Here is a 22,795-nt window from a genome sequence, read left to right as displayed (position 1 = left end):
CTTGTATTTGACCACACTCTAATCTAGCAACTCTGTCAGTTTCTTTGGATCATTTCCACACTTTAATTAGAGCTGGGAGCTACAGCCTTCTTTCCATGACTGGTTTAAGCAGGTGCTACATTTGCGTCTCAGTCCCTAGGACCAGGGAAGAGTAGTCATTTATTGGTTGGATTTCAGAAGGGAATGTGTGGGATTGCTTACTTTCTTCAAAGCCCTGGTTGCCTTTAGAAGCAGTAAAATATAAGGGGAATAAGATTGTATGTATCAAGATGGACTCAAACTAAAAAGCATCTTCACAGCAAAGGAAACAGTAAGAGAAGAGAGAGCTTACAGAACAGGATAAAATCTTTACCACACACACTTCAGATAGAGCACTAATCTAAAGGATATATGAAGAACTCAAAAAACTTAATACCCCAAAAACAAATAACCCAATGAACTAATGGACTAAGAAACTGAACAGACACTTCACAGAAGAAATACAGTCGATCACCAAATATATGAAAAAGCATTCAACATCTCTAACAGAGAAATGCAAATCAAAACTACAGGGATACCATCTCACTCCAGTCAGAATGGCAATTATCAAGAATACAAGCTACAAGCAACAATAAATGTTGGCAAGGTTATGGAGAAAAAGGTACACTCACACATTGCTGGTGGTACTGCAAATTGGTGCAACCACTCTGGAAAGCAGTATGGAGATTCCTCAGAAAACTTGGAATGGAACCACCATTTGACCTAGCTATCTTTCTCCACGGTTTATACCCAAAGGACTTAAAATTAGCCACATCAATGTTTATAGAAGCTCAGTTCACAATAACTAAACTATGGACCCAACCTAGGTGCCCTTCAATAGATAAAGAAATTGTGGTATATATACACAATGGACTATTACTCAGTATTAAAGAAGAATGAAATTACAGGATTTGCCGGTAAATGGATGGAACTAGAGTGAAATAAGCCAATCCCAAAGAAAGGCTGAATGTTTTCTCTGACATGCAAATGCTAATTCACAATAAGGGCTGGGAGGCAGGTGGATAGAGGTACTTTGGATTAGCAGGGGAGTGAAGGAAGGGGAGGGGATATGAGGGTAGGAATGATAGGGTAATAATGTCCGATTCATTCTACTATGTGCAGATAATGAGTACAAGACTGGTGTAGCTCTACATCATGTATAACCAGAAGAATGAGAAGTTATACTCCATTTATATATGATTTGTCAAAATGTATTCTACTGTCATGTATAACAAATTAGAACAAATTTTAAAAAAAAGAAAAAAATTATATGTATCACCCAGGACTAAAGGAAATTTTAATCTCTTTCCTTACCATCTGCTCTGTTGACATCTCCCTTCATATCTTCATACTCTACACCAATTTCTAGGTTACACAGCTGTGTTAGTCAGCTTTTCATCACTGTAACCAAAATACTTCACAAGGACAGCTTAGAGGACAAAAAGTTTAGTTTGAGCTAACAGCTTCAGATGTCTCAGTTCCATTGCTCTGAGTCTGAGGTGAGGCAGAACATCATGGTGGAAGGGCATGGTAGAGGAAAATTGCTCAGATCAGAGCAGCCAGGAAGCTGAGAAAGGGAGCAAGGAGCCTGGGGACAAGATATATTCTCCAAGGGTATGGCCCCGTGATCTACTTCCTCTAGCCATGCCCCACTCATCTATAGTTATCAACTTGTACAATAATCCTTTCAATTTATTAATCCATCAAATTGATTAAACTACTGAACAAGCTGTTGTTCTCATAATTAACCATTTCATCTTTGAATACTGCTACATTGGATAACATGTTTCTAGTACATGAGCTTTGGGGGGATATTTCATATTCATACCATAACAGCAGCTCACTGACTAGAAAAAACGTTGGTATCTTACTGGTTTAATGACAAATTAATGGTTCACTTATGTCTGACTTAAGTTATTAGCATTTGAAACCAGTCGTTTGCGCACTATGGTATGCTAGGAAGTCAGAGCTGAATTAAACATTCCCAATTGCAAGGCAAACTTACTTAAAGTTGCAAAACATACATTTGAAATCCCCCCTTTTTTTTTAATTAGGAAATGAAACTGGCAATTAGCCAGGTTGAAAAATTGGGAAGATCAGATAAAACAAATGAGGGAATTATGATCTTGAAATTATTTAGCAAGTTGATTAGCAAATGCAGTTTTTGATGGACTGTGAAAATTCCGTAGAATAAAGAATCAAAGGACCAAGCAGAATCAGCAACAGTGAAGGTGTGGAATGGGTGGGGTATGAATAGTTGCATCTGGAGAGAAGAGCTGCTGATTTTAATTCTGGCAGGTCAACCAGGTTATTGTGATTTTACCTCCCAGGAAATGTAGCATTTCAAATTTAGTCTCAGAGCATATGTAGGATTTTTCCAGGCAAGAAAGGGCAGAAAGGGTATTCTAGACAAAGGTAAGAAAGCGCTGGGCTTGTGTAGATGAGTCCAGAGCAGTAAGGAGAATGTAGGAAGGATGGGCGTTGGAGGGAAACATGCACAGGCCAACAGGCTTTGCAGTAAAGATGCCCTGGAGTTCTGTCCTCATTACATTATGCAGTCTTGATTTCTGAATTAAATAAAAATAATATAGCATTCTTAGTGTTTTCTTTTAGACTTGCAGTTTTAATAAATGTGACATCAGAAATGAAAGGGTCTGATTGCCCAATATCTTTCTTCGGTGTTTTCTTTTAGGAGTAAGTAGGAACACATTTACATGGCTGTAGTTTCAGCTTAGGAATATTTGAATGTTTTACTTCTCTTCAATGTACTATATCTTTAGAATTTTTCCAAATTACTTCAGTCAACTATTCTATTAAATGTCAACTACTCATTAAATGGATGTTCCTCCCAAAAATGCATAAAGATGTTTCTTATAGTTTCATTTATAATAACGGAAAAAATAGGAATACATTAAGTATTTAATGATAGGGATGGTTTGAAAAAATTGTATATGTGTGTTTTGAAATATATTTTGAAATGGAATTCTTGAGTGACAGATTAGATAGGGCTTGCAAAGAGAGCACCAATCTCAGATTTCCAAGTGGAATTTTAACACTTTCACCTCTCCGATAGATCTAAGTGCTCTGAGCATTTGTGTATGTATGTATAATACCTTTTAAATAATACATATAAGATATATCATAAAAGTATTTCTTGATTTTTAATTCATGGCCACCAATTATATTGTAAATGATTAATAATTATTTAAAATGTTTAGATGGCTATTATAATTTGTCATCACAATGTGAGAATCTATTGCTGGTACCTTTGTGTTTCACAAATGATGATTTATTCTAGCAGCAAATTGCCCGACCCTCACAAGAAGAAAAAGTAGAAGAAAAAGAAGAGGATAAAGCAGAAAAAACAGAAAAGAAAGAAGAAGAAAAGAAAGATGAAGAGGAAAAGGATGAGAAGGAGGACTCTAAGTGAGTTAAATAATTATTAATAAGTGTTGTAGTTACTTTTAAATAATGAAACTGAGTCTTTTGAAGGTGTGAAATATTGGATAAAAGAATCAGTGGGATATGGGTTTTGTTATTTGACATGACTAAGTAATGAAGTATAATTTCTTGGCTTATTGGATTTATTTGCCAGCCATGACTTACTCCTTTTCAGACAGGATGAGCTACAATAATGCGTATTTCTCACAAAGATGTGTTGAATTTAATTTAATCTTGGATTTGGAAGATTCCTCGGGCTCTTTTATGAGCCTCAAATAGTGTACCTTAGGTAGTGTAAAAATGCTGAGAAAGGAACTTTTCACTAATATAGTATATTCTAGGTTCATTGACCATATTATATAAAATACATTTCCCAATTTATTTGCTGTTGCCATTTTCCTGGTAATAAAAAATAGAAAATCAGGAAGAGAAAGCAAAGTATAATGAAAGTTAGTCTGTCATTTTGCCAGTCAGAGACAGCCACTGAGGCTTTTGTATACATTTAGGCACAGAGCGTCTCAGGCACTGGATTGGTTGTTTACCCCGAACTATTATGTTTACAAATAATGTAGACTAAAATTCATCAATTTTAGATTGATGTGTTTAGACAAGTGTATGTACTTGTGTAGAGCATTTCCAATCATCCTATTCCTGTAGGCTTCTTTGAAGTGATATCAAATTTGTAATAGGTTTCTCTGCCCCCATTCCTAGCCTGTGGCAACCGCTTCTGCCTATTCTAGAATTATATGGAAATGGTGTCATACAGTATGCATTAGTCAGGTTTCTATCACTATAGCAAATACCTGAGATAACCAACTTATATCTTTGGCTCATATATTTGGAGGTTTCAATCCATAATTGGGCCTGTGGCAACACAGCATATCATCAAGGGAGCACATGAAGTACCAAAACCATTAAACTCCTGGCCAGGAAGGAAAGAAGATAGAGAGGAAGAGGCCAGGGTCCCAGAATTCCCTTCAAGGGCAAGCCCCCAATGACCTAAAAACCTCCCACTAGGCTCTGCCTTCTAAAGGCTCCATTGTCTCTCTTTAGTACTGTCCTAGGGACCAAACTTTTAAACACATGGACCTTTTGAGAATATTTAAGATCCAGCCTATAGCAAGTATGTAATGTGTTATGTGACTTATTAACTTATAAATTTCTTCGAGATTTATCCAGGGTGTTTGATGTGTAAATGGTTTGTTCCTTTTTAATATCTATTTTGTTTCTGTAATCCTCTTGGAAGTACTTAAGTTTTACCTAGTTCTGGGGTGACTAAAGCTGCCTAAGTCACTTGACATGGTTTGAAAAGTGTTAGATATTCATGCTTTTCTAATTTTATATCTTAGGAAGATGCGTATAAAGGAAAAGTTTAGGTTATTTTAGTTTAGGTTAAACTTTTATCCTACCACATAGTCAGTGGTTCTGCTCAAGTGGAACTACCTTACCTGGTTTTACTTTTATCTTTTTTTTTCTTTCTTAGAACTGCTATACCTTAATTTTACTTTTTTCTTAAAATATCTATTGTTGTTATTGTTTTGTATGTATGTGTATATATTTGTATGTATGTGTGCATGTGTCTATGCATTTACTTATTTTTGGCAGTACTGGGGTTGAATCCAAGGCACTGTACCACTGAACTATACCCTCAGCCCTTTATATTTTTTATTTTGAGATAGGGTCTTGCCAAGTTGCTGAGGCTGGCGTCAAATTTGCAATCCTTCTGCCTCCCAGGTAGCTGGGATTACTTAGGTGTGCACGACCACACCTAGCTTCTAAGTTATTTTAACAATTCATTATCTATTTGGGCTAAATCTTAAGGAGAATACAAAAAATACTTAAGATGTATACTATTTCCAGGTAGTTTATAATCTGCTAGGGGAGAGCAAGGCAAGATACAAGAACTGTTTACAAGGAGAAAAAAATCTTGGAAATAAGAATAAAGCATATTGGGAAATTGAGATATGGTCAAGTTTGCTTCTGTGTTGGCAGTTGGAATACCACACTTCTCAGGGTCATGTCTTAGTGTTCTCAAAAGTTTCATGCCATATCTACATGTTTGAACACCTTTAATTTGGAAAAAGTGACCCCTTACTCAGTGCCTTCCATCTTAGATTGCCACCCCTCTTCTCTTGTATCATTCTTTAATCTTTGCAACAGCTCTATGAAATATATTACCATTATCCTTATTTTACAGATGAAGAAACTGAGGCTCATGGGAATGAGGCAATTTTTCCAAAGTTATTGCTAGGCTAGTAAATCCAAGGCATCTTTGCCCTGGGATGTAATCATTATTGGTAGTGGTTCAGAACACTGAGTCTAGTTTAATGAAACAGTATTGTGGATTACTACTATAGAGTAAGCATCAATCATAAAGGTACTTACTATCTGTTTCAGCTTCTTCATTTCACTAATAAGACAACTTAGAGGAAGTGTAAAACACCCTGGACTCCTGCCGTTTGGTATAGACCATGCCTTTGAATTGCAGGTCTAGGGGATCTTGTGCTGCCATTTGTTAATTTCCTTGTGGAATATTCTGGTTTTGAATCAGTTAATTTGAAATATGTTTAAAATGTAAGTCCATTAATATGTTTTATTAAAAAAAGTATGGAATATTTTCATTTTAACCAGCCAAAACTCTTCAAAATTAGGGCATAAAAGAATTTTACCTGGGGCTGGGGATGTGGCTCAAGTGGTAGCACGCTCGCCTGGCATGTGTGCCGCCAGGGTTCGATCCTCAGCACCACATACAAACAAAGATGTTGTGTCCGCCGAAAAACTAAAATAAATATTAAAAAAATTCTCTCTCTCTCTCTTAAAAAAAAAAAAAGAATTTTACCTAAATTTTTTAAAAATAAATAAGAGATTGGTTAGATTTATTCAATTTTTAAGTAAAGGATGTCCCAAACTGCAGCCTTATTTGATACACACAAATTTTCATTGCTTTTGTTTCCAGAGAAAATACCAAGGAAAAGGATAAGATGGAAACTACAACAGAAGAAACTGAGGAGAGAGAACAGGCCACGCCTAGGGGGCGAAAGACTGCCAACAGTCAAGGCCGCCGGAAGGGGCGAATCACCAGGTCCATGACAAATGAAGCTGCAGCTGCCAGTGCCGCAGCTGCAGCTGCCACTGAAGAGCCTCCACCACCTCTGCCACCACCACCAGAACCCAGTGAGTGGGAGGAATTGGCATGAATAGGCCATAATTTGTATGGAATTCTCTCTCAGTATTAGGGTTCTCTAATGTTGATAATCTACAAATAATCCTGAAGTCTGATCTTTAAATTTTTTGAACTTTATTAATGTCAATTTTTTTGAAAATGAACATGAGCCACAATCTTGCTACTCAAATACAGCTGTTTTTCTTTTTTAATTAGTTATAATCCTAGTGGGCGTGTCACTTTTTGTTTTAATGTTTTTACTTGTTATATATCAGATATTTTCTAATTTCTTAGTAATCTCCATTTTTACTTTGTAAATGGCCATAAGTGTTGGCATTTTTTTCCTGAGACATGACTTATTTAATCAGGCAGTCCCATTCCTCATCTTAAACCAATATAGACAACACTATAATGGGAAAAAAAAATCTGTGCACATAGCATTGTTTTTCTGTTAAATTATTTTTCATAGGAATAAATTCTTAGGCAAATTTATATTGGGCCTAGAATCCAAGCATATTTCTCTCTCTCTTTTAAAAAGTATTGTCTCATTAGTTTATAAAAGGATTGTTTGAATGATAAGTACCACCATTAGTGATTCGTGGTACCAATTTTCCCATAATATGAAGTATGAAAGATAGTGCAAGTTCTAGGAATGAGTGTAGCTCAGTGGTAATGCTCCTACCCTTGAGTTAAATCCCGAGTAGCAAAACAACAACAACAAAAAACAAACATAGGCAGAGGGACAGATCATGATGGGCTTTGTTTGAACTATATCTGTTTTGCTTACAAAGGAGAGAGCTTGCAAAGGTTTTTACATAGAAGAGTGCTCTGATTAGATTTGTACTTTAGCAAGATAGGTCTGGAAGTGGTAGGTGAAGGTCAGATTAGAAGGGCTCAAGAATGGAAGCAGATGTTGTATATGTGAAGGAGACGATAGTTGATACATGTCATTGGGTGTGAGTAGTAAGTGACAAGGAGGATTCAAAAATCAGTCTGAGGAACCTATTCATAATTCAGATGATTATGTTACTATTAATTGAGTAAGAATGTAGCAAGAGTTCATTTCAGGCTTGATATTTTCAGTTTTCTTTCTGAAGTAAGAGAGCAAACATTCTGTGCATTATCCCTTTGTGCCTGCTGGATACCAGAAACAGAAATGAACAAAAAGAGTTAGGTCAAGATGAGGGTTCAGAGAAAGGGAGAGGGCACTGTTCCCAGACAAAAAGAAACAGGGTTATTTTGTCCTTTGACAATGTAAGAAAAGAGGAGTGATCTTTTAAGCTGGAAAGCATTGGGTGAGGTGGGACTTTCTTAAAACTAAGCTAAAGTTGTTGAAACATGTAGACATGGATAGAACTTCTGAGAACATTGAGAAAGATTGTTTTGCTGAGAAAAGTAAAACTTTTCCATCTAGTTGATAGAAAAGAGACTGATAGCATCTAATTTTCATAGTTGTTGTTTTTATTTCCCACCAAATGCTTTAAACAGACTTTATAGCAGGTGAAGAGTTTACAGATTACATTGTTTGTCTGAATGAAGGATTTTTCTTTTCTTTTTTTGGTACTAGGGAGTGAATCCAGGGGCGCTCAACCACTAAGCCACATCCCCAGCCCTTTTTTGTGTTTTATTTAGAGACACTGTCTCACTGAGTTGCTGAGGCTGTCTTTGAACTCACAGTCCTCCTGCCTCAGCCTCCCAAGCTGTTGGGATTACTGGTGTGTGCAACCCTACCCTTCGAAGGATTTTTCTTTCTCTTTTTTTCTTCTCTGCTTAACTGGGTTTTCTCCTTTTGTTTTAGTTTCCACAGAGCCTGTGGAGACCTCTCGATGGACAGAAGAAGAAATGGAAGTGGCTAAAAAAGGTAAATTATAATAGTTAGATCTTCTCAAAGTTTTTTTAGTTTGTTTTTGTTTTAAAGGGTGATTAGTCATGAGCATAATAGAAATACTTTTGTAATTTAGGAAATGAAAAGGTTCTTCCAAGAGGGTAGGGTTTCTAAGCAAATTTAAGAGTTCTTTTTGATAGTATAGTACCCTTAAGGTACTATGATGTTATTTTGAATATCTTCATAAAACAAGTAGCTTTTCCAGAATAGTTGCTATTGAAATTATTTTGGAACAAACTTTGATATAAATTCCATATTTATGTTGTTTTAGAGTTACATTCAATAGAATGGCACCTACTTTTTCAGTTTGCATTTGGGTTAAGTCTTTTGATTATAAACCATTAAGTGTCAGGATTAGTGGCCCATATTTGTAATTCCAGATACTTGGGAGATTGAAAGTTAAAGGCCACCCTGGGCAACTCAGGGAGACACTGACTCAAAATAAAACTAAAAATAAAACAGAATGAAGTGTAGCTCAGTGGTTGAATGCCCCTGGATTAAATCCCCAATTCCACAGAAATAGAATAAATAAACCATTAAAGAAATTACACTGTGGAGGAGAGAACATGAAGTTTATAGCCAAGCAGACTAAAGTTTTGAGTTCTTCTCTGTTACTTTACTGTGTCATCTTACTATGGAACTTTATGTACCTTGTAGTTTTCTCTTGTTGCTTATTAATGTAGTATGATTTAAAATTGAACTAAATTACATTAGGGTAAATATTGGTAGTTAATTTTAAGAAAGATTAATTCTTTTGTTGTTTAAATATTTACCTTGTAGTTCCAAAGGGAAATTGTTATATGTAATTTGGCCTTTTGGTGACATATTTCAGATTTATTTACTATTTATCAGATAATAAATAATGTGTCTTAGACTCAAGTATAAGCAAACTTAACCAAAAATCAAACAGTTTACAGAGTTCTATTTTTAAAGTATTTTTATTTGAACCTTATTTGCCATGATTGGCAAATGCTAAATCTGCATTGTTTTTGAGAAGATTCACGTTTATTCTCATGTCATCATCAAAATATCATATTTAAATAAGCAGGTGTAAGCTCTATCATGAAAAGATCTTTTTCAGACAGATATATCTATGTTTAACTATCTAATCTATACTATTTAAGAAACTATCAGGCAATATTTGGTAATGGTCTTTCTCCCTTATTATTAAGGGAGCTATTTGTATTAACCTTGAAAAACTGATGTTTACCTATAAATTATTAAATTTGTACTGGGAATTTCTGTTTATGTATACCTATATCTAAAGTATCTTTATATTGTTGTCTACGTATGTATATATACAATTATATACTCATATTTTTCCACGTATATGTGTGTATAGTTGTTTGATTAGAGAATTATTCAATTGCATAATTTTCTGTGATGTGTTATATTAAAACAGGATTTTAAAAAACTGGTTAATTTTTTGAGGGCATTGCTTGATTGTGAATTGACTGGCATAAATCCTGATTATCAGTGAGGTTTCCTACAAATGAGACTGTGATAGTCATTTATATTTGATTATCTTATTATTGATACACTGTCTCTAGGATCTAGAAGTACCTAATTGCTTAGTTTGCAAGCATTTGAACTATAACTGTGGGTCCAATGTTGCCCTGCCCCTGTAAATATACATAGCACAGGTAAGATTTAGCCCTCTATTAATGAGCATATTTTAAATTTGGGGGGAAAATACAGGACAAAAATGAGTTTTCAGTCAGTAAATATTGAAGTACATTTATAAGTAATTGAAAGCGTGTCTGTAGTGTTAATGATTGTAAATACAGTGATTACATTGATTTATTATTTCTCTTGCTTGCAGTCACTATTCAATTAATGCTTCATCTGCTTTTAAAATACAGGCCTAGTAGAACATGGCCGTAACTGGGCGGCAATTGCCAAAATGGTGGGAACTAAAAGTGAAGCTCAGTGTAAAAACTTCTATTTTAACTATAAAAGACGACACAATCTCGACAACCTCTTGCAACAGCATAAACAGAAAGTGAGTATATCAGAGGTAGAGAAGCTTTGATTTATCTTTTTTTTTTTTTTTAACTTCAAGTGTTTTCAAACTTCAGAGATTGATTTTGGAGAAACTTTTTTGTATCTTGTATTTGTATTTATGCATTTACCTGTAAGAAGTATTCTAATTTCTTGATACAGGTCAACTGGTTTCCTTTTTACTAATCAAAAAGATTCCTATTTGTAGTAATGGGAATTCAGTGCTTTTGAATTACTGTAGATGGGAAGTTTAATTGAAAACTTTAGGTGACGTTTTATCATATTGAATGAGTCAATTTGGTACATTAAAAAAATGTTTTTTTCAAAGACAAAGATTATGTGGAATAAAAAACCAGGGGTTATACTCAAATTATTATTATTTTCAAATTATTGAAAATTTACTTGAAATAAATTACTATTATTGGAATTTTTCTTAAAAGAAAGTTTTAGTATAGTAGTTCTTATAATTTTGGAGAGTCCTTTGAGGTAAAAATGGAAAATGCTTATACTTTCATGAAACTATGAAGATGTTATTTGCTTTTTTCTACTATATTAATATTTGGATTGATGGATAAAACTGCTGGTGGCAGTATACTCAGTGTGCTGGTACTCATTGTGTTCTTTATCTCCAAGTAACTTTTAAAAAACAGTACCAGATTCAGAAGTGGAGGTTTAACTCAGTGGTAGAGCATTTGGCCTAGCATTTGCAAGGCCCTGTTTTGATCCCCAGCACCATAGATAATAAGATAAAATAAAATGAAAAGGCTAGTTTTACCGAAGAATGTCCTTGATGAAGAATAAAAATTAATTTGATTGAATGATTACATTAAAGTACTCGTATTTTACTACTCTGTGTAATGAAATGGGAAGTACACACATGGCTCTTTTACAAAAATATGATTATTCTATCATGGAAAAGTGCTTTTGCAGGTGTTTGAATTCCAGGCTGAAATATGTTCCCTTTTTCATAGAATATTGTTTTTACTTGAAAGCATAACAATGTGATTTTTCAAATTTTTGTATTTGGCAGACAGGTTTTTTGTTGTTTTGTTTTGTGTTTTTTTCTGACAATAAGTGAGCCTGTCTTTCAGAATAAATAACAAATAGTATTTGTTTTCACTTTTAAAATTTCATGCTTGCAAATGAAAAGGAGAATTTTGGAAAATGCTTATACTTTACTGTGTGTGGGTTTTCCCTAAGTGTAGGAAAATACCTAAGATGATCAAAATGAGAAGAGGTGTATTTTGGCTCACAGTTTTTGAGATTTCAGTTTATGGTTGCTTTGGAGCCTGTGGTAAGGTAGCAAGCACATCATGGCAGGAGCAGTGGTAGAAGAAGCCTGTTCACCTGATGGCCTATATGAGGAAATACACAGGAAGGAAGGGCACCCAGTCCTGATGTCTCCTTCGTGGACACACACTCAGCAACCTGAGCTCTTCTGCTAGGGCACACCCCTTAACGGTTCTACCATTTCCATGAGCTAAGGCCAAGCCTTTAACACATGGAGGTTTGGGGGTATTCCAGATCCATAGTATGGTAGCATGAACTTAATATGTTCTGGTTACACTTTTTTGTTGTTGTTGTACCAGAGATTGAACCCAAGAATGCTCAACCACTGACACACCTTTTTATTTTCTTTTTAAATTTTATTTTGAGACAGGGTCTCTCACTAAGTTGCTTTGGGTCTCACTAAGTTGCCGAGGCTGGCTTTGAACTTGTGATCTTCCTGCCTCAGCCTCCTGAGCTGCTGGAATTACAGGCATGTACCATGCCCAACTAGTTATACTGTTTTGATGAGATCAGTGGTTATAGATAATTTGGTGATTTGCTATATAATGAAGTATATCAAATTTGAAAAATCTACATAACTAAGTACTTTTTGCTTTTCTTTTTTGGTGCTGCAGTGGAACTCAGGGTGTTATGCATGCTAGGCTAGTGTTCTACTACTGAGCTGTATCTCCAGCCCTTCAGTATTTTTCAAATGACCAGTTGGTGATATTACAGTGGATATTATTTATTGCTAAAGGATTCCCATATGGAAGTATAAGACAAATTAATAAACTTTAACATAATAGAGTACAAAATGTTTTATTAATGAGGTTTCAGATTTCATCAAACTTTTAAGCAACTACTTACCAAAGTTTGGTACAATATCAGAAAACAGACTCTATGGGGTCCTTAATACTTTTTTTAAAAAAATATTTATTTTTTAGTTGTAGTTGGACACAACACCTTTGTTTAATTTACTTATTTTTATATGATGCTGAGGATCAAACCCAGGGCCTTGCACGCGCTAGGCTAGCTCTCTACCACTGAACCACAACCCTAGCCCCTTATTACTTTTTAATACTTTAGGGTTCTTAGACCAAAATGTTTTAGTATCATTAAGGAGAGAAGAATGAGTAATGAAAACACAAAATACTTAAGTTTACTAAGATGTGAACTTACAAAGAAGAGTATATACTCTTTTTTTTTCCACATTTAAGATTTAATGATGCTCAGCAAAGGACACAATTCAGTGGGAGAGAGGACAGTCTTTTCAGTAAAATGTGCAGGGAAAATCAGATATCCATAATAGATAAATTAAATTGAAAGATCATATATTCTTGATATATAATATTTTTTAAAAATATTTTTTTTAGTTTTGATAGACCTTTATTTATATGTGGTGGTGGGAATCGAACCCAGTGCCTCACACATGTCAGGGAAGTATGCTACCAATGAGCCACAGCCCTAGCCCTTCAAATACAATATTGATTCAAAAGAGTATATACAATGGAACTTTGAGGTTGCAATAGTTTAAAGTGTCCTATAAGAACCAAAACATAAAGAACAGAAAATAACAACAAAAAATATATATTGACAAGATGAAGTCTTGAGTTCAGGAGATACCATCTAAAATGTTTTGGGAGAAAGTCAAGTAAACAGTGAATCAAATGTTTGTTGTGTTTGTTTTGTATTGTTTTTTTTTAGTACTAGACATTGAATCCAGGTTTCCTCTATCACTAAACTACTCCCCCCAGCACATTTTTATTTTTTATTTGAGACAGGGTCTCACTAAATTGATGAGGCTGGAATTAAATTTGTGATCCTCCTGCCTTGACCTCCTGAGTGACAGAAATTATAGGCATGGTACCATGTCAAGCCAGCTGTTATTTTTTTTAAAGATAAATATTTTAGCCAGATGCCTGTAATTTTAGCACCTCAGGAAGCTGAGGCACAAATGTCGCAAGTTTGAGGCTATAGCTGGACAACTTAGACCCTGTCTCAAAATAGGACTGGGGATGATCCCTCAGTGGTAGAACACCCCTGGGCTTAATCCCCATATTTAAGAAAACAAAAACAAAAAGAAACATACTAGTTGTGGTTCTCCAAGGATAAAAAATCAGCAGTATGTGAACATATATGTATAGAGAGAGATGTAAGGAAAGAAAAAAATGAAAGATGAGGACGGGAGGAATTGACCCATGTGATCGTGAGGGTTTAACTTCCATGGAGTAGGCTGACTGAAAAGACTTAGAAAAGAATTGGAGTCCATTCTGCTTCAGAATCCTCCTTACTCCAGGGAAGTCAGTGTTTGTTCTGCTTAGGCCTTCAGTGGATTGGATGAGCCCTCCTCCCCTCCTCTCTCCATGGAGGGTAATATGTTTTATTTATAGCCTACTCATTTAAATGTTAATCTTATTACACCTGTACAGAAACATCCAGAGTAATGTTTGGTCAACTCTCTGGGCAAAGTGTCCTAGCCAAGCTGACACACAAAATCACAAACATCTCTAAAACATCTAGTTCTAATCATTATGATTAATCACAATTAAAATGATAGAGACAGCAGACTTCTCTTGCTATCTAGAGTGTTTTATCTTTTTAAAAAAGATTTCAAGGGCTGGGGATCTAGCTTAGTGATAGAGCATTTTCCTAGGGTATGTGAAGCCCTGAGTTCAATCCCCAGCATCACTTAAAATGACTAATACTTGTCAATCCTCAGTAGTACATATGTAGGTGTTAAATAAAATGCCTGTGCATCTTGCCAAATTTACTCATCAAATTGGTGAATGCATAGATGTCATAGGTTTTGGAATGTCAAATCTCAGTGAAGAAAATGCTTTAAGATGTTGCAGGTTATTGCATGTGAAGAGCAGAATTTTACCCAGTGGTAGTGAAAAGCTGTTTCTTCTATAATCATTAGTTAAAGGACTAAACAGAATGGGTTAATATTTGCAAAGGAGGGGCAAAAATCCATATACTATTTGTTATCTAATACTTGAAAATATTATGGTAGCATTCATGGAATCTTTTTTTTTAAAGATGGACATAATAACTTTATTTTATTTATTTTTATGTGGTGCTGAGGATCGAACCCAGTGTCTCAAATGTATTAGGCAAGCTCTCTACCTCTGAGCGACAACCCCAGCCCCTTCTGATAGGATTTTAAGAAACATGGAGCGCCTTTCTGGGATTGTTTCCTTTCATTCCTCCTAGGGATACTCTGATTAATATTGGAAAATAATTGTTTCTCTTCAGTTAATTAATGCTGTGGGTTGGATCCTAAATAGCATTATCATATATTAACTAAGAATAATGACTAGGCATCTTGGTAATTTTTAGCAGGTTGGGGCAGTAAGAATATTTTTTCCTCTCTATGAAGAGTCTTGGTGGTAGAGGCTGACAGGTGAAATACATGATGGGCATAGAACAGAACTTCCAGTGCCAATACCTGCAAACACAGGAGACCTTAAATTTTGTATCTAGCAACATAAGGCTATAAATATAGTGTAAGTAGCAAGCATCTTCCATTTAAATATGTACACACATAACAAATTATGTGGCTTCATTAGAAGAATGAGCGATTTTACATAAACACATAATTTGCAGAATGGAACACACTATTTAAAGAACAACAAGGGCTGGGGCTGGGGCTCAGTGGTGGAGCGCTTGCCTAGCATGTGAATACGTGAATAAAATAAAGGTTCAATTCTCAGCACCACATATGAATACGTGAATAAAATAAAGGTCCATCAATGTCTAAACAAATTTGAAGAAAAACATAGAAGGAATTTGTCTTCATTAATAGTAAAAGAAATGATTTGTTATTGCCCATAAAGTTGCCTAATTCTTAAAGCTAGCATTATTAATAATACCCCAAATTGAAAATTACTCAAATGCCTTAAAATAGGAGAATTTAACTATACACTGATAACTGTATTTTTATGGAATATTTTATAAGAACCATTTTGAAGGGGCTGGGGATGTGGCTCAAGCGGTAGCGCGCTCGCCTGGCATGCGTGCGGCCCGGGTTCGATCCTCAGCACCACATACCAACAAAGATGTTGTGTCCGCCGAGAACTAAAAAATAAATATTAAAAAAATTCTCTCTCTCTCTCTCCTCTCTCACTCTCTCTTAAAAAAAAAAAAACCATTTTGAAGAGTTTGTAGCATAGAGATATGTTCTCTTCAAAGCTATTTTAGGTTAAAAAAATTAGACTTGGGATATATGACTACATGGGTCTGTCCAAGCTGTGGACAGACTTCTATATGTGTACATGCATCTAAAGGACTTAAAAGGAACTGTACTAGTATACTTGGAATCTCTAGCTTTTGAAATTATGAGAATTTTTTAAAATTCAATTTTCTGTATCTTCCATGTTTTAATCTGTAAGTTACGTTTATTTGAAAATAAATATTATTTTACTTACAAAAATACATTTCCTGGAATAGGAAAGGATCATGAAAACTTGTGGTCCCAAAAATGGTTCAGATGTAAACTTTTCATCAGCTTTGTGAAATTGACCCATCTGCACAAAAGGCCTGACAGTGGTTGCCTGCACATTAACGAGAGAATTGTCACAGACATAACCATCTTTTTCTGTTTCTTTTTTTAGAATATTTTTAGTTGTAGATGGATACAATGCCTTTATTTGGTTTTTTGTTTTTTTATTTATGTGGTGCTGAGGATTGAACCTAGTGCCTCACACATGCTAGGCAAGTGCTCCACCACTGAGCCCCAGCCCCCACATAACCATCTTGTATGTGTGTGTCAGTGTTCTATATTTTTTCAGAAGGGAAAAGGTTTGATTTTTTTTTTCTTCTTAGCTATTTAAATCACAAATAATATCATGTATTCCTTTAGGCTTCACGTAAACCTCGTGAAGAACGTGATGTGTCTCAGTGTGAAAGTGTTGCTTCCACCGTTTCTGCTCAGGAAGATGAAGATATTGAAGCTTCCAATGAAGAAGAAAATCCTGAAGATAGTGAAGGTATCTTAAAAATCTTAAATTTAGTGTGATTTTTACCTCAAATACATTATTTTTAGCTTAACTTTGTAGGAATTGCTTTATTGAAGAAATGGTATATCTTTGTCATGGCATAGTCTTTAAGCTTGAATATAATATATTTATTCAATTGATCAACAAATTTTTATTTACGTAGCACTTAAGATGGTCTGGGTCCTACAGCCAGAAGATCACAACAAGTCCTGCGTCAAACTCCAAGTTTCAGCATCCATAAAATGTCTGTACATTTGTATCATTTCCAAATTTACTTGTTCAACTGGTATTATTAGTTACATTTTTCTCCTTATTTTATTGCTTCGAGGTTGATTTATTTCATATTTGGACAAATATTTACATATGTCATATGTATGCTTTCATGTAACAAGAATTAATGACCTTGGAAGCCCCAGTAAAATACTTAATAAAATCCCTTTTTGTCATTCAAAAAAACGACAACTTCCTACAAAAGTAAGTATTTTCTGAGTTTTTGCTAGTTAAAGAAAAGATATCTAATTAATTCATCTAATTTATTTCTTTTGTAAATTGATTGCTTTGTGGGGATTTTCATAATGCTTCTATTCTTTATAAATTATCTATTGAACATGTTTGTTTTATATACACCTATCTAAAATGTTTTTTTTTAATGTTTGAATTACTAGAGTTTAAACTTTGTTTAATTAGAGCTGTTTATCTTTTCCTTTGTAGGCCTTTATATTTTATAAAGTTTAGGAAGCTTTACATCCCCCAATTCTGGAAATATTGGATTTTATTTATTTTCTACAGGTTATTGTTGTTGCCTTTTAAACATAAAACTTGTCTTGAAATGGGTTTTGGCTTTGAATAATAATGAAACTTTTCTGTGAGGTTTTTGTGGAAAATGAGGTGATTGATACAAGTGTAAAGAGAATACTGAAACAGGCTTACCTTGGCTAGAATAAGAGTTCTGCTAACAATGGAAGACAGGTGTATTCCTCGTGCTTCCACAGGTCATCAGGGTTTGTTCCTTTTAGTAAGTTTGTATCCGGTAGCTTATATACCCTGGGTTTATGAATGTAAATGAAGCCTATACAGAAGTCCCCCTTATCCAAGGTTTGGTTATCCACAGGCAACTGAATCTGATAATACTAAATGGAAAAATACAATATTTTGAGAGAGAAGGAAACCGAGATCACATTCATGTAACTTTTATTACAATATATTATTGTCATTATTCTATTTTGTTATCAGTTATTGTTATTAATCTCTTACTGTGCCTCATTTACAGATTATCACAGGTATAAATGTATAGAGAAGACATTGCAAATGTAGATTTTGGTACTATTTTCAGTTCTATGGATAAGAGGGGACAACTGAATTAATCTCCTTGGGCACCCATAATAGAATGGTATAGTCTGAGTCACTTAAAATGCAAAAATTTGTTTTCAAATTTAGATCAAGGCGATGACAGAATTGCTATCTGATAAGGATTCTCTTCCTAGCTTACAGATAGTTGCTTCCTCACTTTGTCTTCACATGACCTTTTCTGTGTGTTTGCACACTCCTGGTATCTCTTTTCTCTTCTAAAAGAGCCATGCTGGGTTAGATCCCACTGTTAGGTTCTCATTTAGCCTCAGTTACCTCAATTAGAGGCCCTTTCTACAAATCCAGTCACATTGGGTTTGGGCTTCAATATAGTAATTGGGGAAACAGAACACAGTTCAGTCTATAATAAAGCCCAAGCCTATTATCATAAATGTGTTAATTTCTGAATAGAAAAGTCTATTCATGTATAGGTTAGCAGAGTCTCAAAAACTTGATACCAGAAAGTGACTTTTTCCCATCTGTTTTCTTTGTTATTTTGTCTTACTATGAAGCTTTTTTGTTTGTTTTTCAAATTGCCAATACTATTATGATAGTATATCCGTCTGATCCAGTGTAGGATGGCATGGTCACATCCTTTGTTAATCAAACATGTGGGTATCCTGTGACATCTAGAATTGTGTTCTATCTGTAGAAAATGAACTTACCAGTAGAAGTGTTGCCAGTAGAAATGATCTCTTCTGCATTTCTTTTTGTCTTAGCTTCATTTGGAAAGTATCATAGAAAAAAGAATATAAAATGCAGTTTATGTGATCTAAGATTGCTAATCTACACTCTCTAAGAGTGTAGATTCACTGTTTTGTATGGCAGCTCTCTTGCCAGTGGAAGAAGGAAAGCACCTGCTGAAGGGAGAATTGCTGTGTCCATTTTCCTCAAATACATCTGATTATCTCCACAATTATAGTTCTGGATTTAAACTTTACCAAAATTTGAAGTTGCTCTTTTATTCTTCAAGGTTGTAAAAAACAACTTTTTTTAACTTTTTTTTTTTTAAAGAGAGAGAGAGAGAGAATTTTAATATTTATTTTTTTAGTTTTTGGCGGACACAACATCTTTGTATGAGGTGCTGAGGATCAAACCCGGGCCGCATGCATGCCAGGCCAGCGCGCTACCACTTGAGCCACATCCCCAGCCCAATTTTTTACTTTTTATTTTTAGGAAAGAAAGGTATTTTTGGTTGGTGCTTGATGAAGCATTATGCACTAGAAATACTCCTACTCTTGTGGCTTGAAAGAAAAAGTGCTTATTTCAAGTGACATCTATTGCACAATCACTGACACATATCTTCTATTATTTTGAGGAAAAGCAACTTGTCATTTTGCCCCTGGATTGGGGGCTTCCCATCACTATATAAACAAAGGTTCATTCAGGCTTAAGTGTTTATTTTTTACTTTAATTATTTACTTAGTTATTTTTCATAGTCCTGGGGAATAAATCCAGAGACACTTTACAACTGAGTTATATATCCCAGCCCTTTTTTATTTTTTATTATGAGATGGTCTCTTGTTAAGTTGCTGAAATTTGCAGCTTGGAATTCTCCTGCCTCAACCTCCTGAATCACTGGGATTAAAGGTATGTGCCATTGCACCTAAGTTTCCACCTTTAACAGAAACAAGTGCAGGTTGCCACAGAAATACATTGAAGAAGCTATTCAGTCTTTCATCATTTTGATAGCAACTTTCACTAATGATAATTGCTACCTTTTATTAAGACCTTACTTCGTGTGAGGTACTTCTGAGTTTTTATTTGTTCTTTTTTTGTTGTTTTTATTTTGGGGACTTGAAGTCTTGAACTTTAGGCTCATTCATCTAATTAACCTACTCAGTATTTATACTTGAATGCCTACAAGCCACCTCAAAGTTAACATCCATAGCAAAATCTTGTTTCTCCCTCACCACAAGCTACTCTTCCCTTCAGTCTTCCTTTATGTCAGTAAATGTTTCTTTGGTTACTCACTCTTTCATATTCCACATGTGGTCCATCAGCAAATCATGACGAGTTTTTCTTAAACATATATTCAGAATTAGATCCCTTCTTATAGCCATTGCTTCTGCTTTTGTTCTGTGGTCCTGTCCTCTCCATTGCAGTCACTTTTTGTTTAGTCTTCTTGCTTCTTTTGGTTCCATTCTTTTTTTTTTTTTTTTAACCTTTCACACAGCAAGCAGCCACCTTACTCCTTATACAATGTAAATCAGACTACTCCGGTAATACTTTCCCATCTTCTTATGAATAGAAATCCAGGGCTAGGGTTGTAACTCGATGATAGAGTGCTTGCCTAGCACTGGTGTTGATCCCCAGCACCACATAAAAAAAAATAAATAGATAATGGCTGGGGATATAGTAGAGTGCTTGCCTTGCATGCACAAAGTCCTGGGTTTAATCCCTAGCCCCACATTCACACACACACACACACACACACACACACAAAAAAAAAAAAAAAGAGGTATTGTGCCCACCTACAACTAAAAATACATATATTAAAAAAGAATAGAAACCCAGGCCCATTGTGACCATTGAGGCCTTATATGAACTGACCTTTGTACATCTATGAACTTTCTGCCAACCATTTTTCTGCTTGCTCCCTCTGCTCCAACCACACTGTCGTCTTTGCTGTAACCAAGCAGAACAGTCCCACCTGAGGCCTTGGCACTTTCTGATCCCTCTATCTGGAATATTGTTCCCCAAAGCATGCTCAGGGTTTACTCTGTTCAGGTACCAATTTATCTTCTGTAATCCTTCCTCACCCACTGTATCTTTGGGTTTGTTATTTAGTTGCTGCATTTTTTTGCCATGTGATATACCAAATATTTATTGTTCATCGTCTATTTTACATAAGAATTTGGGCTGCATGGGAGTGTATAATTTGAAATTTTCAGTGCTACATCCTTAGTACCTCAACTCCCTACACATAGTTGGTGTTTTATACATATTTAAATGAATGAGAAATTGAATTTGTAATTTTCAGGGTGTTTTTTGTTGTTGTTGTTTGTTTGTTTTTGTTTTGTACCAGGGATTGAACCCAGGGATGCTTAACACTGAGTCACATCCCCAGCCTGTTTTGAGACAGGGTCTCACTAAGTTGCTTAGGGATTTACTAAATTGCTGAAGTTGGCTTTGAACTTGTGATCCTCCTGCCTCAACTTTCTGGGCTGCTGGGATAGGTGTGCACCATCATGCCTGTTGTAGTTTTTAAAATATTTCATCATATGTTAAAAATGTTTTTTAAAAGCTTATATTTTTTCCATACAATGGATATACCTTTAGAGTTTTCTGTTTTGCTGAAGATATTTCTACATATTTTTAAAAATTGCATATATCTTGTCCCATGTTAATTTCTAAACATTTAAAATATCTTTCTTTTATCTGGAATTATTTTTCTATACAAAAGATGATAGGGCCCACTTTTTCTTCCAGATAAAGAGTCAATTCTTACAGAACTATTTTATTAAGCAAATCATTGTTTAGTCAGTGATTTAAAATATCACCTTTAATATAGTTTAACTTCCCATATGCATAAATGGACACTTTTATTCCATTGATGTACTTTGCCATTGTGGCAGTTCTAAACATGTTTAATATGCTGGCTTTATGGTCACTTTGAATATCTAGAGAGGCAAATTTTCCCTTTTTACCTTTAATAACTTATGGAATTATTCTTCCATATAAACTATTGGTTCATGTAGTGTAAGAAATTTTTCTTACCTTTTGGATTCTCATTGGAATTATATTTAAAAAAAATATATATATATATATATATACGTAAATTTTAGGGAGAGTTAAAAACTTAAATTGTCTATATTGAGGGAAATAAAAAGTTAATACTTCAGTGAACATCTCTATAATGTTAATAATAGCAGCATATTGGAAGTAGTAATCCAGTAATAGAGGAAAGAAAGATTCGGTAAAAATTAAGGTCTCAGCTATTTATTTGGTTTATATTTCACTGATAATGTTTGAATCTGATGTGACCGAGCTTGTCTCTAGGGTTTAAATGCTAATCAGAATATGTGGTCTTTGACCTTACAGCATTTATAGCCTAGTACAAGAAACAGCCAGGAATCACAAAATTGTGAATATACATTATAATAGTTCTAATATCATAATTTAACTTTCTTAAAGGATTCATGGAATGCTTTGTAATCAGTGATGCTTGAGCTGGTATCCAAAGAAAAAAATAGGTGAAAGAGCCTTTCAGTATGATTGAATGGAAGGTATAAAGCCTCTGTGTTAGAAGATGCTTGGGACATTCAGAAAACTTAACAGACCAGTGAGGCTGGAATACAGAGAGCTGGATGCAAGATGAAGGTTGAGAGGCTGGCAGAGGCCCACCAGGCAAGGCTTTGTAGGCCATGCTGACAGTTTTGGAACTGTATCCTAAGAGTGATGGAGTTTCTATTGAAAAGTTGAAACAGAGGAGAGAGTGAGTGTGAGTAATGGTGAGATTTGGCTTAAAAAAAAAAATTACTCTGGCTTTAGCATAGATTAGTAGTCTGAAGTGGAAGGCAAAACAGAAGAGTCAGTTTTGAACTAAAGTGGCAATTGGAAAGTTGAACAGAATTGGATAGATTCAAGGGATATTTTTAGAAAATCAGACTTGTCAAAGTAGGATATGGAGATTAATGAGTGAAAGGTTTAAAAGATACTCCTAGGTTTTGA

The 22,795-nt window shown here is 34.9% G+C and overlaps 1 protein-coding gene across 24 annotated transcripts in view; it reads left to right on the top strand.

The window, feature by feature from the left end:
- Ncor1 (nuclear receptor corepressor 1) overlaps positions 1-22,795 on the top strand; it is a 157,362-nt gene that overhangs the window by 77,741 nt on the left and 56,826 nt on the right. For 14 of the 24 annotated variants that reach the window (XM_077800998.1, XM_077800996.1, XM_026411370.2 and 11 more), the window contains 5 exons: positions 3,317-3,444; positions 6,416-6,633; positions 8,421-8,483; positions 10,370-10,509; positions 16,639-16,765. In XM_077800998.1, coding sequence (XP_077657124.1) covers positions 3,317-3,444; positions 6,416-6,633; positions 8,421-8,483; positions 10,370-10,509; positions 16,639-16,765 — 676 coding nt within the window. The remainder of the gene's footprint in view (positions 1-3,316; positions 3,445-6,415; positions 6,634-8,420; positions 8,484-10,369; positions 10,510-16,638; positions 16,766-22,795) is intronic. The other 10 variants (XM_026411379.2, XM_026411378.2, XM_026411381.2 and 7 more) reach the window with 1 other exon arrangement.

Source organism: Urocitellus parryii, chromosome 7 (assembly GCF_045843805.1).
Source record: "Urocitellus parryii isolate mUroPar1 chromosome 7, mUroPar1.hap1, whole genome shotgun sequence".
Lineage (NCBI taxonomy): Eukaryota > Metazoa > Chordata > Mammalia > Rodentia > Sciuridae > Urocitellus > Urocitellus parryii.
Note: the sequence above shows the minus strand (reverse complement) of the source record. Positions and strands in the feature narration are given on the sequence as shown.